Source organism: Ranitomeya variabilis, chromosome 2 (genome assembly GCF_051348905.1).
Source record: "Ranitomeya variabilis isolate aRanVar5 chromosome 2, aRanVar5.hap1, whole genome shotgun sequence".
NCBI lineage: Eukaryota > Metazoa > Chordata > Amphibia > Anura > Dendrobatidae > Ranitomeya > Ranitomeya variabilis.
This window is the reverse complement of record NC_135233.1, coordinates 578,390,652-578,410,504: the sequence shown is the minus strand read 5'-3', so window position 1 is coordinate 578,410,504 and position 19,853 is coordinate 578,390,652. Positions and strand designations below refer to the sequence as shown.

The following is a 19,853-nucleotide window of genomic DNA, read 5'->3' as shown; positions in this document are numbered from 1 at the left end:
GCTCCGTTTGTCCATTAGTCTGAGGATGAAAGGCAGACGAAAACGACAAATCAATGCCCATCTTAGCACAAAAGGATCGCCAGAACCTGGAAACAAACTGGGATCCTCTGTCAGACACGATATTCTCAGGAATGCCGTGTAAACGAACCACATTCTGAAAGAACAAAGGAACCAGATCGGAAGAGGAAGGCAGCTTAGGCAAAGATACCAAATGGACCATCTTGGAAAAGCGATCACATACCACCCAGATGACAGACATGCCCTGAGACACCGGAAGATCTGAAATGAAATCCATGGAAATGTGTGTCCAAGGCCTCTTCGGGACAGGCAAGGGCAAGAGCAACCCGCTGGCACGAGAACAGCAAGGCTTAGCTCGAGCACAAGTCCCACAGGACTGCACAAACGACCGCACATCCCGTGACAAGGAAGGCCACCAAAAGGACCTAGCCACCAAATCTCTGGTGCCAAAAATTCCCGGATGCCCTGCCAACACCGAGGAATGAACCTCGGAAATGACTCTGCTGGTCCAGTTAACAGGAACAAACAGTCTGTCAGGTGGACAAGAGTCAGGTCTACCAGCCTGAAATCTCTGCAACACACGTCGCAAATCCGGAGAAATGGCTGACAAAATTACTCCCTCTTTAAGAATACCAACTGGTTCTGCGACTCCAGGAGAGTCAGGCACAAAGCTCCTCGAAAGAGCATCAGCCTTCACATTCTTTGAACCTGGTAAATACGAGACCACAAAGTCAAAACGGGAGAAAAACAATGACCAACGGGCCTGTCTAGGATTCAGGCGTTTAGCAGACTCGAGATACATCAGATTTTTGTGATCAGTCAAGACCACCACACGATGCTTAGCACCCTCGAGCCAATGACGCCACTCCTCAAATGCCCACTTCATGGCCAGCAACTCCCGATTGCCAACATCATAATTCCGCTCAGCAGGCGAAAACTTCCTAGAGAAAAAAGCACATGGTCTCATTACAGAGCAACCAGGGCCTCTCTGCGACAAAACGGCCCCTGCCCCAATCTCAGAAGCATCCACTTCAACCTGAAAGGGAAGTGAGACATCAGGCTGGCACAAAACAGGCGCTGAAGTAAACCGGCGCTTTAACTCTTGGAAAGCCTCCACGGCTGCAGGAGCCCAGTTAGCAACATCAGAACCTTTCTTGGTCATATCCGTCAAAGGTTTCACAACGCTAGAAAAATTAGCGATAAAACGACGGTAGAAGTTAGCAAAGCCCAAGAACTTCTGAAGACTCTTAACTGACGTGGGTTGAGTCCAATCATGAATAGCTCGGACCTTGACTGGGTCCATCTCCACCGCAGAAGGGGAGAAAATAAAACCCAAAAAGGGAACCTTCTGTACTCCAAAGAGACACTTTGAGCCCTTAACAAACAAAGCATTCTCACGCAAAACCTGAAACACCATCCTGACCTGCTCTACATGCGAGTCCCAATCATCAGAAAAAAACAGAATATCATCCAGATAAACAATCATAAATTTATCCAGATACTTCCGGAAAATATCATGCATAAAGGACTGAAACACTGAAAGAGCATTAGAGAGCCCAAAAGGCATCACCAAGTACTCAAAATGACCTTCGGGCGTATTAAATGCAGTTTTCCATTCATCTCCTTGCTTAATGCGCACAAGGTTGTACGCACCACGAAGATCTATCTTGGTGAACCACTTGGCACCTTTAATCCGGGCAAACAAGTCCGACAACAGAGGCAAAGGATACTGAAATTTAACAGTGATTTTATTCAGAAGCCGATAGTCAATACAAGGTCTCAAAGATCCGTCCTTCTTGGCCACAAAAAAGAATCCCGCACCAAGAGGGGAAGAGGATGGACGGATATGCCCCTTCTCCAGAGACTCCTTGATATACGAACGCATTGCGGCATGCTCAGGTACAGACAGATTAAACAACCTTCCCTTAGGAAATTTACTACCCGGAATCAAATCTATAGCGCAGTCACAGTCCCTATGAGGAGGAAGAGCACTGGACCTGGACTCGCTGAATACATCCTGATAATCAGACAAATACTCAGGAACTTCCGAAGGAGTAGAGGAAGCAATAGACACCGGCGGGGAATCACCATGAATTCCCTGACAGCCCCAACTTGACACAGACATTGCCTTCCAATCCAAGACTGGATTATGGGTCTGTAACCATGGCAGACCCAAAACGACCAAATCATGCATTTTATGCAGAACAAGAAAACTAATCACCTCCCGATGTTCAGGAGTCATGCACATGGTTACCTGTGTCCAAAACTGCGGTTTATTTTCCGCCAATGGCGTAGCATCAATACCTCTAAGAGGGATAGGATTTACCAATGGCTCAAGAACAAAACCACAGCGCTTGGCAAACGACAGATCCATAAGACTCAGGGCAGCACCTGAATCCACAAACGCCATAACAGGGTAGGAAGACAATGAGTAAATTAAAGTCACAGACAAAATAAATTTAGGTTGCAAATTACCAATGGCTACAGGGCTAACAACCCTTGTAAGGCGTTTAGAGCATGCTGATATAACATGTGTAGAATCACCACAGTAAAAACACAACCCATTCTGCCGTCTATGATTTTTTTGTTCATTTCTAGTCTGAATTCTATCACATTGCATTAAATCAGGTGTTTGTTCAGACAACACCACCAGAGGATTAGCAGTTTTGCGCTCCCGCAAACGCCGGTCAATTTGAATAGCCAGCGCCATGAAATCATTCAGACTTGTAGGAATGGAGAAACCCACCAACACATTCTTAATGGCTTCAGAAAGGCCATTTCTGAAATTTGCGGCCAGAGCACACTCATTCGATTGAGTAAGCACGGACCATTTCCGAAATTTTTGGCAATACACTTCAGCTTCATCCTGGCCCTGAGAAATAGCCAGCAAGGCTTTTTCTGCCTGAATTTCAAGATTGGGTTCCTCGTAAAGCAATCCGAGCGCCAGAAAAAACGCATCAATATTCGCCAATGCCGGATCTCCTGGCGCTAGCGAGAAAGCCCAATCCTGAGGGTCGCCCCGCAAGAAAGAGATAACAATTTTAACTTGCTGAGCTGAGTCTCCAGACGAACGGGGTCTCAGAGAAAGAAACAATTTACAATTATTCCTGAAATTCCTAAACTTAAATCGATCTCCAGAGAACAGTTCAGGAATAGGTATTCTAGGTTCAGACATAGGACTACTGGTAACAAAATCTTGTATGCCCTGCACACGAGCAGCAAGCTGATCCACACTTGTAATCAGAGTCTGGACATTCATGTCTGTAGCAAGCTTAAGCCACTCAGAGGTAAAGGGGAGGAAAAAAAAAAAAAAACTCAGAATTTCCTTTCTTATTATCCCACTTCAGCAATGCATTAAACATTCAACTTTGGCCTGGCATACTGTTATGACCCCAATGGCAGAGGGTCTCTGCAATAAATACCAAGTCTGCAAACACAAAAAAACAGCTCATAGGGCAGTGGTAACTGGGCTGACCGTATATCTAATCCTAGCACCACAAATAGCAGCAGCCGGGGAACGTGCCTACGTTGGTTCTAGACGTCTCGCGCCAGCCGGAGAACTAACTAACCCTAGAAGGGAAAAGATAGACCTTTCTTGCCTCCAGAGAAAAGACCCCAAAAGTTGGATACAAGCCCCCAACAAATAATAACGGTGAGGTAAGAAGAAAAGACAAACGTAAGAATGAACTAGGTATTTAGCAAAGAGAGGCCCACTGACTAATAGCAGAATATAGTAAGATGACTTATACGGTCAGCAAAAACCCTATCAAAAATATCCACGCTGGATATTCAAGAACCCCCGAACCGTCTAATGGCCCGGGGGGAGAATACCAGCCCCCTAGAGCTTCCAGCAAAATCAGGAATCACATTTAGTACAAGCTGGACAAAAAATAAGAGCAATACAAATAACCAAAAAACAAGGAAGCAGGACTTAGCTTAATTTTGCATGAACCAGGATCAGCAGACAGGAGCAAACAGAAAGGACTGATTACAACGATGCCAGGCACCAGACTAAGAATTCAGGAAGTTCATATAGCAACACCCCTGGACTAACGACCCAGGTGGGTGCCAAACTAGGGAAAGACAATCTCAGAGTCATACCACTAGTGACCACAAGAGGGAGCCAAAAAAGTCTAATTCACAACAGTACCCACCCTTTAAGGAGGGGTCACCGAACCCTCACCAAGACCACCAGGGCGATCAGGATGAGCAGCGTGAAAGGCACGAACTAAATCGGCCGCATGCACATCAGAGGCAACCACCCAGGAATTATCCTCCTGACCATAGCCCTTCCACTTGACCAGATACTGAAGCCTCCGTCTGGAGAGACGAGAATCCAAGATTTTCTCCACCACGTACTCCAACTCGCCCTCAACCAACACCGGAGCAGGAGGCTCAACAGAGGGAACCACAGGTACAACGTACCGCCACAACAAAGACCTATGGAACACGTTGTGAATGGCAAACGACACCGGAAGATCCAAGCGAAAGGACACAGGATTAAGGATTTCCAATATCTTGTAAGGACCGATGAAGCGAGGCTTGAATTTAGGAGAGGAGACCTTCATAGGAACAAATCGAGAAGACAGCCATACCAAATCCCCAACACGAAGTCGGGGACCCACACCGCGGCGGCGGTTGGCAAAACGCTGAGCCTTCTCCTGTGACAACTTCAAGTTGTCCACCACATGATTCCAAATCTGCTGCAACCTATCCACCACAGAATCTACCCCAGGACAGTCAGAAGGCTCCACATGTCCCGAGGAAAAACGAGGATGGAAACCAGAGTTGCAGAAAAATGGCGAGACCAAAGTAGCGGAACTAGCCCGATTATTAAGGGCAAACTCAGCCAACGGCAAGAAGGTCACCCAATCATCCTGATCCGCAGAAACAAAACACCTCAAATAAGCCTCCAAAGTTTGATTAGTTCGCTCCGTTTGTCCATTAGTCTGAGGATGAAAGGCAGACGAAAACGACAAATCAATGCCCATCTTAGCACAAAAGGATCGCCAGAACCTGGAAACAAACTGGGATCCTCTGTCAGACACGATATTCTCAGGAATGCCGTGTAAACGAACCACATTCTGAAAGAACAAAGGAACCAGATCGGAAGAGGAAGGCAGCTTAGGCAAAGATACCAAATGGACCATCTTGGAAAAGCGATCACATACCACCCAGATGACAGACATGCCCTGAGACACCGGAAGATCTGAAATGAAATCCATGGAAATGTGTGTCCAAGGCCTCTTCGGGACAGGCAAGGGCAAGAGCAACCCGCTGGCACGAGAACAGCAAGGCTTAGCTCGAGCACAAGTCCCACAGGACTGCACAAACGACCGCACATCCCGTGACAAGGAAGGCCACCAAAAGGACCTAGCCACCAAATCTCTGGTGCCAAAAATTCCCGGATGCCCTGCCAACACCGAGGAATGAACCTCGGAAATGACTCTGCTGGTCCAGTTAACAGGAACAAACAGTCTGTCAGGTGGACAAGAGTCAGGTCTACCAGCCTGAAATCTCTGCAACACACGTCGCAAATCCGGAGAAATGGCTGACAAGATTACTCCCTCTTTAAGAATACCAACTGGTTCTGCGACTCCAGGAGAGTCAGGCACAAAGCTCCTCGAAAGAGCATCAGCCTTCACATTCTTTGAACCTGGTAAATACGAGACCACAAAGTCAAAACGGGAGAAAAACAATGACCAACGGGCCTGTCTAGGATTCAGGCGTTTAGCAGACTCGAGATACATCAGATTTTTGTGATCAGTCAAGACCACCACACGATGCTTAGCACCCTCGAGCCAATGACGCCACTCCTCAAATGCCCACTTCATGGCCAGCAACTCCCGATTGCCAACATCATAATTCCGCTCAGCAGGCGAAAACTTCCTAGAGAAAAAAGCACATGGTCTCATTACAGAGCAACCAGGGCCTCTCTGCGACAAAACGGCCCCTGCCCCAATCTCAGAAGCATCCACTTCAACCTGAAAGGGAAGTGAGACATCAGGCTGGCACAAAACAGGCGCTGAAGTAAACCGGCGCTTTAACTCTTGGAAAGCCTCCACGGCTGCAGGAGCCCAGTTAGCAACATCAGAACCTTTCTTGGTCATATCCGTCAAAGGTTTCACAACGCTAGAAAAATTAGCGATAAAACGACGGTAGAAGTTAGCAAAGCCCAAGAACTTCTGAAGACTCTTAACTGACGTGGGTTGAGTCCAATCATGAATAGCTCGGACCTTGACTGGGTCCATCTCCACCGCAGAAGGGGAGAAAATAAAACCCAAAAAGGGAACCTTCTGTACTCCAAAGAGACACTTTGAGCCCTTAACAAACAAAGCATTCTCACGCAAAACCTGAAACACCATCCTGACCTGCTCTACATGCGAGTCCCAATCATCAGAAAAAAACAGAATATCATCCAGATAAACAATCATAAATTTATCCAGATACTTCCGGAAAATATCATGCATAAAGGACTGAAACACTGAAAGAGCATTAGAGAGCCCAAAAGGCATCACCAAGTACTCAAAATGACCTTCGGGCGTATTAAATGCAGTTTTCCATTCATCTCCTTGCTTAATGCGCACAAGGTTGTACGCACCACGAAGATCTATCTTGGTGAACCACTTGGCACCTTTAATCCGGGCAAACAAGTCCGACAACAGAGGCAAAGGATACTGAAATTTAACAGTGATTTTATTCAGAAGCCGATAGTCAATACAAGGTCTCAAAGATCCGTCCTTCTTGGCCACAAAAAAGAATCCCGCACCAAGAGGGGAAGAGGATGGACGGATATGCCCCTTCTCCAGAGACTCCTTGATATACGAACGCATTGCGGCATGCTCAGGTACAGACAGATTAAACAACCTTCCCTTAGGAAATTTACTACCCGGAATCAAATCTATAGCGCAGTCACAGTCCCTATGAGGAGGAAGAGCACTGGACCTGGACTCGCTGAATACATCCTGATAATCAGACAAATACTCAGGAACTTCCGAAGGAGTAGAGGAAGCAATAGACACCGGCGGGGAATCACCATGAATTCCCTGACAGCCCCAACTTGACACAGACATTGCCTTCCAATCCAAGACTGGATTATGGGTCTGTAACCATGGCAGACCCAAAACGACCAAATCATGCATTTTATGCAGAACAAGAAAACGAATCACCTCCCGATGTTCAGGAGTCATGCACATGGTTACCTGTGTCCAAAACTGCGGTTTATTTTCCGCCAATGGCGTAGCATCAATACCTCTAAGAGGGATAGGATTTACCAATGGCTCAAGAACAAAACCACAGCGCTTGGCAAACGACAGATCCATAAGACTCAGGGCAGCACCTGAATCCACAAACGCCATAACAGGGTAGGAAGACAATGAGTAAATTAAAGTCACAGACAAAATAAATTTAGGTTGCAAATTACCAATGGCTACAGGGCTAACAACCCTTGTAAGGCGTTTAGAGCATGCTGATATAACATGTGTAGAATCACCACAGTAAAAACACAACCCATTCTGCCGTCTATGATTTTTTTGTTCATTTCTAGTCTGAATTCTATCACATTGCATTAAATCAGGTGTTTGTTCAGACAACACCACCAGAGGATTAGCAGTTTTGCGCTCCCGCAAACGCCGGTCAATTTGAATAGCCAGCGCCATGAAATCATTCAGACTTGTAGGAATGGAGAAACCCACCAACACATTCTTAATGGCTTCAGAAAGGCCATTTCTGAAATTTGCGGCCAGAGCACACTCATTCGATTGAGTAAGCACGGACCATTTCCGAAATTTTTGGCAATACACTTCAGCTTCATCCTGGCCCTGAGAAATAGCCAGCAAGGCTTTTTCTGCCTGAATTTCAAGATTGGGTTCCTCGTAAAGCAATCCGAGCGCCAGAAAAAACGCATCAATATTCGCCAATGCCGGATCTCCTGGCGCTAGCGAGAAAGCCCAATCCTGAGGGTCGCCCCGCAAGAAAGAGATAACAATTTTAACTTGCTGAGCTGAGTCTCCAGACGAACGGGGTCTCAGAGAAAGAAACAATTTACAATTATTCCTGAAATTCCTAAACTTAAATCGATCTCCAGAGAACAGTTCAGGAATAGGTATTCTAGGTTCAGACATAGGACTACTGGTAACAAAATCTTGTATGCCCTGCACACGAGCAGCAAGCTGATCCACACTTGTAATCAGAGTCTGGACATTCATGTCTGCAGCAAGCTTAAGCCACTCAGAGGTAAAGGGGAGGAAAAAAAAAAAAAAACTCAGAATTTCCTTTCTTATTATCCCACTTCAGCAATGCATTAAACATTCAACTTTGGCCTGGCATACTGTTATGACCCCAATGGCAGAGGGTCTCTGCAATAAATACCAAGTCTGCAAACACAAAAAAACAGCTCATAGGGCAGTGGTAACTGGGCTGACCGTATATCTAATCCTAGCACCACAAATAGCAGCAGCCGGGGAACGTGCCTACGTTGGTTCTAGACGTCTCGCGCCAGCCGGAGAACTAACTAACCCTAGAAGGGAAAAGATAGACCTTTCTTGCCTCCAGAGAAAAGACCCCAAAAGTTGGATACAAGCCCCCAACAAATAATAACGGTGAGGTAAGAAGAAAAGACAAACGTAAGAATGAACTAGGTATTTAGCAAAGAGAGGCCCACTGACTAATAGCAGAATATAGTAAGATGACTTATACGGTCAGCAAAAACCCTATCAAAAATATCCACGCTGGATATTCAAGAACCCCCGAACCGTCTAACGGCCCGGGGGGAAAATACCAGCCCCCTAGAGCTTCCAGCAAAATCAGGAATCACATTTAGTACAAGCTGGACAAAAAATAAGAGCAATACAAATAACCAAAAAACAAGGAAGCAGGACTTAGCTTAATTTTGCATGAACCAGGACCAGCAGACAGGAGCAAACAGAAAGGACTGATTACAACGATGCCAGGCACCAGACTAAGAATTCAGGAAGTTCATATAGCAACACCCCTGGACTAACGACCCAGGTGGGTGCCAAACTAGGGAAAGACAATCTCAGAGTCATACCACTAGTGACCACAAGAGGGAGCCAAAAAAGTCTAATTCACAACACGGGGGGCTGCCTGGATCGCTGATGTCAGATGCTGAAATAGCACTATATGGACTTGCTATGACTGTTTTCAGAGGCAGATGCCGTCTGTAGAAGACAGCCAGCACCTGCCTTGTATGTAGCCGGTACCCAAAACCACTCCAAATACCTGCACCCACTCAATTAAAGCCCACCTAATTTCACTAATATTTCATTTCTTCTTTGGTAGGATGGCAGGGAAATTGAAGGCTCACTGTTCAGTTGGGAGTGTTTCACTTTATAACCTATCCTCAATATCAGATCAGTGGGGGTCCGACAACTGATCGGTGGGAGTGAGAACAGGTGATCTGTATGGGTGCCGGGTGCCAGTTCCGCCTACCCCTCTGTATCTGATACTGATGACTTATCCTGATGATATCAAAGTAGTGAAACGTCCCTCTTAGACCAAAGACTAATTTTTGCCAAAATTTAAGATCGTGTAATCCTAAAATGAAAAAAAAAAAATCCATCATATTGGATTTACCATACTCAAGTTTTAGGAAATAAATGTATGTCCCCAGTAAACCGGACATGTTGTCCATAATGGAATTTTACTGCTTTTTAAAAAAAAAAACATAGTGAAAAAAACCTAAGAAACAATTTAACAGATTTTTTTTTACTTAATGAGCCTCATATGTGAAAAGGGTGGTATTTCCATACTTTACGTCAGAAAATCGGGGGCCTGTGAGTATCTCAGCCAGCTGAGGGATATCTTCAGAGGTCAGGTTGCAGTTTTCAAGGCTGGAAAATATAAGTTTGCCAAAAAATAAGTATTTATATTTAGCTCTGGTATCATTTATAGTCATGCGGAGCTTTGATAACATTAGCTGTAAACAACTAGTGTACACTTTAGCTAAAAGTTGTCCAAACCCAGTATTTTTGGTGGGAACAGCCAACCATGTAATGTATATGGGTGACCTCCAATAGGGATCGAATGGTCAGATTTCAATATCCACTTTAAGCGTAAGTGTATCACGAAGTGTCTTGGAATGCCTGGAAATTCTGTGCAATCTGTGTCCAGAATATTATAGAATAGGAGACGTTGGGTAAATTGATATTTAGATATCTTCCAAAAGATTCATCAGAACTTGGATTTTATTCTTTAAAATCCCTTCCCCATTGTGGACTTTGGGGTCCAGTGGGCTGTCCTTATCTGTGATTGACAGCTGTGTATGCATATTGATATAGGGAAGTCTGCCAATCAATGATTAGGACCGCCCACTGGACTCCTATGCGTACAATGAGCGAAGAGTTTAATGAGTAGAATGCAAGGAATACTGAATCTTTTCTCCCAAACTTTTATATCAATCTTCTTGGCTTCTGCTTTTCTATCACTCTGCCCTTACATTGTACATCACAAGTTACCTTTAAATTTCACGTAATCGTTGTGGAATACATTCACACAGTTCTGAAAACTTACCTTAGTTTTTTTACTTTTATCCCAGTATTTTCTTCTCTGGCTTTTTTGATCTTCGGGGAGCTGAAATGAGATATAATGTTATGTCTTTCAAGTAACTTTTCAGAATAAGCTGTTCTGTATGTATATGAGGAATAATACTATATCTGGCCATTCCATAACTTGTATCCTGAATTTCCGCTGGTTTTCCTATTTTCAAGTTCCATCTCTTAAAGGGGGTCTTAAAGAGATCCTGTTATTAGATTCAAGGTGCCCCAACCACAGGCTGCATGAATCAAACCCTAGCTGAGAGATTGCACCTGGGTATGTTTTACTCTGAACTGAAGTGGGGAGGGGAAAGGCTGGCTTAGGACTGCTTTGTACTAGTCAGCTGAAGCATAGAGTCCCCAGCCGGCTGTTCATTGTATGTTTTCTTTGAAATGTCTTGTTTATGTTCATTTCTGTCCTAGCGTCATGGGGTGGGGGAGTGGACAAATCAGGGTTTAACAGGAGCATGGTACGGTTAGAGACTCAGGCCTCTCTACCATTAAGAGTACCCCCAGGACAGGGCTAGTTTGGGTCCCAGCTCCAGGGACTCTTTGAGGCTTCCTTACTGAAGACTGTCACAGCTTGACAGAAACTCCCTTCAAACCTCATGTATCTTCTTTTTTTTTACATCTATGAATGAGGTTATCACTCCGGTTTCTAATAATTATTAATTAAAGTCTAGCCTAGTTTCACATAATAGAGATTTCCAACATCTTTTATGGTAATGAGATTATATGTTTGACTTTTATGTCTACCTTATTAATTCTAGGAGAGGCTTCGAGGAGAAGATGGCAGTGGCAGCATCCCCTCTGTAGAACAAAAATGGAAAAACAAGGTATATTGTCACATTTATTTTAATTAGTTAATTCAGTTTAATTAGTTAAAAGCTGATATTACTCACATTATTTCGATATCCGTTATGCTGGGACACTTAATAGCTGACTTGAGCAATTTAAGAGTACCCGTCATATTCATGTCGTTGTGGCTAAGGCTGGAGGATCGAAAAGAAAAATAAATATATTATAGGTGTATTCCTATCATTTAAAGTGATGGAATATAATTAGGATAAGCCAACACTTTGTGATCGATGAGACCTAGTATTAGTGGGTTTCATAAACCAGATCACCCCTTCCAGGATAAAACCTAGCTGCTAGAAAAGACTGTCTCTTTTCAGACCATTTTGACCCTAATAAATCACATTGCAAATTCAAGGCAATATACAACTTGAATATTTTACATGTCACTTACTCCAAGAGTCTCAAGTGCTCCATCTTCAAAAATAATTCAACTAACGAAGTCATGTCATCAATTTTCAGATTGTTATTTTGCAAGCTAGGAGAGAGTAAAAAAAAGGTAATATTTTGTATAAAAAGTGTAAAAAATTCACTTAAGATACAAAAATAAGAACACTAGTTTTAGAGCATAAACTGAGCGGAAACTCTACCAGGCTTTCTGCACACAATGTCTTTTTCAGGCAGGTTCTGCCCAGAATCTGCCTGAAAAAGCTCCTTATAAAATAAACTTAAAGCACAGCAATATAAAAATGACATTTTTATACTTTTATACATTTTTATACTTAGACTTGACCTAAGACTGTGTTCAGTCTTAGGTCAGGTCTTTTAAGCGGTTCAGGATTTCGAAATCGTGAAGCAATTAAAAGAAGTATGGCGTGTGGCTTCCACTAGGAGGCAGTCTGCTGTCTATACTTGAAGGTTCTTGGTGGTGGAGCCGTCGTTTTCCGGAAGCGGCTTTACCTTAAAAAAACTCAGTGCTCGGCAAAAAGTCACCTGGGCTACATAAATTTTCTAGTGGAAATCGCTTTAAAAAATGCTCCTTCTTTGGACGGTGCGCACACAACAAAACAAAGTGGTAACACTAAGCACAGTCCTTGTGGTAGCGGGGATCTGGCCACTCAGGGTTCAGCAAAACACAAGGTTCAGGGTAGACCAAGCATGAACACTTCTCTGGAGTTAGCCTCTCCAGACACACTGAACACCTTTACGAGACTTACTATTTCAACCTCAGACCACATCCTGGGGTGGAGATAAGGTGAACAACTTCCCACCCACTCTATGGTTGCCCACAAAACCCGAGCCCTTAAAATGGCCGATTAACCCCACTCAACATGTAGTGTGCTGGAGCAAACTTCTGGGTTTCAAATCACTGAAGCTAATAGCCTCCATGAAACGTATCTCCCCTCCAGCACTTTCCCAGTGAGTTTGTCACAATACCCACAGCATTAGGATTAGCAAGTTTAAGAGTCTATTTATATTGAATATGTAATTGTTCAGGTGTTTTTTGAAGCAGACCCCTCCAAAAAACTTAACAAAAAACTCATATCCTTGTATAAGGGCCTGTATGGCTTACTTCAGCACATAACGTTTCTACAAATGACAACAGATATTACAGAGTACAGTAAGCAGTTACTTGATTTCCTGCAGCGCAGAACAGAGAAGAAAAGCTTGCGTCAGAGCCCTGACTGTGGCCGCCGTGAGCCGCCCCGCTGTCACCCTGCGGTGAAAAAAAACACAGAGAGTTTATATTGTTATATCATATCTGTCTAATTTGATTCTCCAAACCAGACAATGTAACAAGAGAATCCTTTTGAACATAATTGTATTTTACTAATGAAAAGTTTTTTAGAGCAAAAATTGGAATAGATCAGAAAAGAAGAAAAAGATCAAACAAGTGAAGGATCAGTTTGGGATTTTTGTTCCCTTCATAGTCTTTTTCAAAAATTGATCCTAATTTGAGGTGTAGTGGGGTAAGAGAGAAATGCAATTATGAAAGTCCATAAAATGATGAATATTAAAGATTACTGAGCTGAAACTTATAGATGTTGTCCTTTTATGTATGCGTTATTTATTCTGCACGGTGACCCTTTATGATATCCATATCATTTAACAGATCACATGGACAGGGATTTTCAATATCTGACAATATTCAATATTAATGGGATCCACTACTAGACTTCCCTTCAGTTCAGCACCCTCATAGAAAATAAAAACTTGAAGATAGCATCATGTCTCCCTGCCTGGAATAGCAGTTCTGGTATGGCAGAAACTGTGCTGCTGCAAGCAGTATGGGCGGTTTTAATTTTTAATGGGGCCCTGAAGTGATTAAGCAGGAGTTGTCCAGTTGTGGACAATCCCTTTAATATTAGCTGAGCTTTTCCATATTAAATAAGTAAAAAAAACTTGCAATTTTGACACTGGTCACTAGGCCTTATACTGTACTAAACTCATTATTCCTGTTCTATACAGAAGAGTTTTCAACTGTCTCCTTATCATCACAATCAGGATTACAATGAGAAAAAAACACTTCTATATACAATATATAACACATGATAAACAATTACCAATAGGTGATGTCACAGCACACCTTCTCCCCCTCCCTTCAAAATGATCTTTGCCCTGATGACAGTACATTTAAAAGAGGCACCCTGTTTTATTAGACAGGGTAATAAGTTCATCTATTTTTCATAAATTAGATAGATTCATTAGGTGCAAATATAGCCGTATCAGTAGGATCTTTAGCATACCGTACCTTAAAGAAGTTGTCCACTACTATAAAGTTTTTGTTTTTTTTTCATAAATCTTGCTATTATGTGCCACTGAAAACATCTACTGTGTTTATTTTAACAATATTACCTGTTATCATGCTGTAGCAGCACATCTTCAGTGCTGGATTCAGCTCTCATGGGGTTAATCGACTACTTCCTTATTGTGCCCTAATACTACAAGTTCCATGATGCTTTGCACTGTCCTCTAAGCCCGAATTTAGCACACCCACTCCAAAACACACCCAAGCCCCTCCCTCCTCTCCCTCCTCTCTCTTCAGGCTGATGAGGAGAGGTCACATCTTGGTCACAAGCTGTAAAGCCGCACCAAGAACTGCACAACCATGGTGATCAAGCTTTGAGCTTTTTTTCTTTCTCATCTATTTCATAGTATATATAGTTTAGTATACATATGATATACTGTAAAGAGATCCTACTGCGTATATGTCTTAGATATGTAAATTACACAGTACATGTGTGGTTATATGTGTCCATCTACATACGCTTGTGTGCATGTATATATTATGTGTGTTCTTATTTGACACTATTTGTGCTCATATACAGGAGAGGCCCCAGTTTCAGAAACAATATATGGGCCATTTGCAGAAATAACAGCTCATCCTAAGTCACAATTCCACCTGCTTTCGAGGTAGAAATGGCCCCCATTGCATTTTAGCTGGACAGATTGCACCAATATGCGATCACACCTTTTATATACACACCAATATATACTTCTATGTGTATGTATGGAATAAATTATTTATTCATATACATACACTTTAATATTTTGTTGCAGTGATATATACATACATATAGAACTTTGAAGGGTTTGTCCACTATTCTAACAACCCCCTCTCAGTCTGTATGTTTACTAGATTCCAGTGCCTGCACGTTCCAATAGTGTCGGCGCGGTGTCTCGCAGCGATTGTACCTGTGGTCAATCAGTGGCCGCATCACTCTCACCACCTTCTAAGCAAACTCTTATATCTGTAGGAAGTGAGTGTTGCTGCATTTTTATTAAGAATTACCAAATGTAAGCCACTTCTTCCTAAGGCGAAGACAGTGAAGCAGCCACTGATTGTCCACAGGGTTCACATAATGACACTGACACAAATTCTCCGTGAGAGAAACCGTGGTGACAACATTGGGAGTATTCAAATCACATCCTTGTATTCACTCTCTGAGTGTAATATGAGTAACCAAAAATCTGCATTCACACTGAGAAATTACAGATTTGTAGACTGTAGTCTACACTGTGCATTTTATAGATTCAAAACAGTTTTAGTATCATATATTAAAGGGATTGTTCAGTACTTGTTCATTACTTTATATTTATGGTCTTTACTTTGGTTATGTCATCACTGGGATTGCGATAACCATATCTTCCACCCTCACCGATGATGCGTTTTTATAGAAAAAAAACTGAAAAAACACCCACCACCATCACGGTGATAAAGGGATCCAAACCCTAACCCTACCCCTAACCGTTTAATGAACATTTTCTGACATAGTGCCACGATATTTCAGTGCCACGTATTTCAGTGCCACGTATTTCAGTGCCACGCATATAAGTGCCACGTATGTAAGTGCCACGTGCCACGTATGTAAGTGCTACGTGCCACGTGCCACGTATGTAAGTGCCACGTATGTAAGTGCCACGTATGTAAGTGCCACGGATTTAAGTGCCACGGATTTAAGTGCCACGTATGTAAGTGCCACGTGCCACGTATGTAAGTGCCACGTATGTAAGTGCCACGGATTTAAGTGCCACGGATTTAAGTGCCACGTATGTAAGTGCCACGTATGTAAGTGCCACGTATGTAAGTGCCACGTATGTAAGTGCCACGTATGTGCCACGTGACACGTATTTCAGTGCCACGGATGTAAGTGCCACGTGCCACGTATGTAAGTGCCACGTATGTAAGTGCCACGTATGTAAGTGCCACGGATTTAAGTGCCACGGATTTAAGTGCCACGTATGTAAGTGCCACGTGCCACGTATGTAAGTGCCACGTATGTAAGTGCCACGTATGTAAGTGCCACGTATGTAAGTGCCACGTATGTAAGTGCCACGTATGTAAGTGCCAGTATGTAAGTGCCACGTATGTAAGTGCCACGTATGTGCCACGTGACACGTATTTCAGTGCCACGGATTTAAGTGCCACCTATTTCAGTGCCACGTATATAAGTGCCACGTGCCACGTATTTAAGTGCCATGTATGCAAGTGCGATGTATGTAAGTGCCACGGATTTAAGTGCCACGGATTTAAATGCCACCTATGTAAGTGCCACGTATTTCAGTGCCACGTGCCACATATTTCAGTGCCACGTACGTAACTGCCACGTGCCACGTATTTCAGTGCCACGTATTAAAGTGCCATGTATTTCAGTCCCACTCCCGTGTAGCGGTGGGATATGGGGTAATAAGGGGTTAATGTCACCTTGCTATTGTAAGGTGACATTAAGCCGGGTTAATAACGGAGAGGCGTCAATAAGACGCCTATCCATTATTAATCCAATACTAAAAAAGGGTTAATGAAACACACACACATTAGGAAAAAGTATTTTAATATTCTTCATTTAACCATACTTACCATACTCCAGCACCTGCAAAAAAGTAAAATAATAAACCGTATACTACCTGTCCGCTGTAGTCCAATTAATAACGAGTGTCCCACGACGATCTCCCCTATAGAACAGTGACATTGGGTGGTGTCACTGCTCTATAGGACCCTCAGTGACACACTGACAGAAGACAATGGCTCCTGTAGTGCATCACTGAGGTTACTAAAGTTCACTGGTCTCACTTTATGGCAAAAAGCTGCGTGGGAACTTTCTCATACAGCATGCCATAAAGTGAGACTAGGGACTATTTTCTCACAGGGGTGTAGGAATACATTGTGGGGAATACATTGTGGAAGGATACCTTCCTCCCCTCATTGTGTTCCTAGAGCCCCTGGAGAGTGGTTGCATCAGCAGAGGCTCCTGCTCTCCACGGGAGATCGTCGTGGGACACTTGTTTTAATTGGATTTCTGCGGATCAGGGAGTATATTGGTTGTTTATTATTTTAATATTTTTTACAGATGACAATGGCTTCGGGGATCAAAGTGACAAGTGATGGTGAGTATGTAATCTATGTTATATGTACTGTATGTCTGTTGTATGTACGTACTGTATGTGGCATGTTTCATGTCGCATGTCACATGTTGCATGTCGTCGCATGGTGCATGTCGCATGTTGCATGTTGACGCATGGTGCATGTCGACGCATGGTGCATGTCGACGCATGGTGCATGTCGTCGCATGGTGCATGTCTCATGTTGACGCATGGTGCATGTTGACGCATGTCGCATGTTGACGCATGTGCATGTCGTCGCATGGTGCATGTCGCCGCATGGTGCATGTGTCGCATGGTGCATGTGTCGCATGGTGCATGTGTCGCATGGTGCATGTCGTCGCATGGTGCATGTCGTCGCATGGTGCATGTTGTCGCATGTCGTCGCATGGTGCATGTCGTCGCATGGTGTTGTATGTATGTATGTACTGTGGTTTTTTTTTTTTTTTTACATTCAACACATTAGCCGGATGATGGGACTACTACTGTCCCATCATTGGCTAATGTGTCACTCACTGTCAGTGTAGCAGGCAGAGCCCGATGGGACTTGTAGTCCCATCGGACGATGCCTGCACACACACGCACAGCGCCGGCACACACGCACACACAGCGCCGGCACACACGCACACACAGCGCCGGCACACACGCACACACAGCGCCGACACACACGCACACACAGCGCCGGCACACACAGCGCCGGCACACACACACACACAGCGCCGGCGGGCAGAAGCACCGGCGGTCACAAGCACCGGCGCCGGCGGGCACAAGCACCGGCGCCGGCGGGCACATGCACCGGCGGGCAGAAACACCGGCAGACCCCCGGCGACCGAAGCACAGCCCAGCCACACATCATGATCCCAGCACTGAGCAGTGAGCACACACAGCCCCGCCCGCCCCCAGCACAGCCCTGTAGGCAGCCCCCAGCACCGCCCACAGCCCAGTCACTCTTGCTGAGTGACTGCTGACTGTGGGGGCTGGTCACGCCTGCTGCTGACGTCACGTCAATTTTCAGAGCCTGGAAATTGACGTGACGTCGGCGGAAATGAGCGGCGGCTGCAGTCTGGGGGTCATGTGACCCGGACTCAGCAGGAGGAATAGCGCCGCTCACAGGCGAAAACGTCAACAGAAGGTAATGGCACAATTCATTAGGGGCCCCGGGGGGGTACATTGGGGGGTTAATTGAAAGTAGTGGACAACCCCTTTAACAGTGCTACAACCCGGCTGTCAGATATTTTATTAGAAAGGGTCATTAGGTGCATCTGCTTTTAATTAATTAGAGAGGAACATTTAGTGTATCTGCATCTTATATCAGTGGGATCTTGTGAGCTGAACATAGCATAGCTGAGCTGTGCTACTACTCAGGTATCAGATTAATGAGGATGCTGTCAGAGTGTTTTATTAGACAGGGTCATTAAGTGAATCTTTTTTTCTTTCATGAATTGGACACAGCCTTACGTTGTATCTGCAGCTGGTATCAGTGGGATCTTCAGAGCTGAGCATAGCATAGCTGAGCTGTGCTACTACTTGGATGTCAGCTCAATGAGGACGCTATGGGAGTGTTTTATTAGACAGTCATTACATGCATCTGTGCATGCTCAACAGACAGCATAGAACTAGAAGCACTGGAGGATGAATCCTCCATAGAATAGCTGAGCTGTTCTACAGTACAGTTGTCAGGGCAATGAGGATGCAGTGAGAGGGTCGGGATATGTTTTATTAGATAGGATCATAGGTTCATCTGTTTCTCATGAATTAGACAGGTCATTAGGCGCAAATATAGCTGATATCATTGGGATCTTCAGCATAGAGTACCTGAACTGTGTTACAACCCGGCTGTCATATATTTTATAAGAAAGGGTCATTAGGAGCATCTGTTTTTCATTGATTAGACAGGGCCATTTATTGTATCTGCAGCTTATATCAGCGGGATATTCAGAGATGAGCATAGCATAGCTAAGCTGTGCTACTGCTCGGATGTCAGGTCAATGGGGATGCCGTGAGAGCGTTTTATCAGACAGGGCCATTAGGTGCATCTGTACATGTGCAACAGACAACATAGCATTAGACCTACTGGAGGATGGATAAATCCATTGGCAACAGAGGGTAAAGAGAGCCCTGGGGGTTCACCATTATGGGGGTGATTCCTGCAAATCTATGCAGATTTTAATATAGTTTGTATTGCCATATATGATTACATAATATGTACATACAGAAAACTGAGACCACGTTATGATTTGGGAAATAATCCACAGAAAAAAAGCAAAATCCAATGTATTATACCAAGTTTAGATTATCTTTAAATGGTTAATTTATTATACTGTCCAAATGTACACAGCATGCAAACAGTACATTGCTTCACTTTACCGTGGAATTACCCCTTGTAAAACAATATATCACTGTTTACTGCACCGATGAATACACATGAAATGTATTATTCTATCTGATAATAACAGAAAGCAGAAAGAATAATAAATGATCTGCGTGCATAGCAAGATGAAAGGCACGCGATCTGTAAAGTACCTGATTTTCTTCATACTTTCCATGCCAGATATAACAGGTGAAAGAGCTTGTGCAAAAATGTCACCATATTTTTGATGTCTGAAA

At 43.9% G+C, this 19,853-nt stretch overlaps 1 protein-coding gene across 1 annotated transcript in view; it reads right to left on the bottom strand.

The window, feature by feature from the left end:
- Positions 1-19,853, bottom strand: part of NLRC5 (NLR family CARD domain containing 5) — a 141,874-nt gene that overhangs the window by 106,472 nt on the left and 15,549 nt on the right. The window contains exons 5-11 of the mRNA XM_077288340.1: positions 19,770-19,853; positions 13,000-13,083; positions 11,821-11,904; positions 11,474-11,563; positions 11,328-11,381; positions 10,549-10,608; positions 9,789-9,869 (exon numbers count right to left, since the gene is read on the bottom strand). Coding sequence (XP_077144455.1) covers positions 9,789-9,869; positions 10,549-10,608; positions 11,328-11,381; positions 11,474-11,563; positions 11,821-11,904; positions 13,000-13,083; positions 19,770-19,853 — 537 coding nt within the window. The remainder of the gene's footprint in view (positions 1-9,788; positions 9,870-10,548; positions 10,609-11,327; positions 11,382-11,473; positions 11,564-11,820; positions 11,905-12,999; positions 13,084-19,769) is intronic.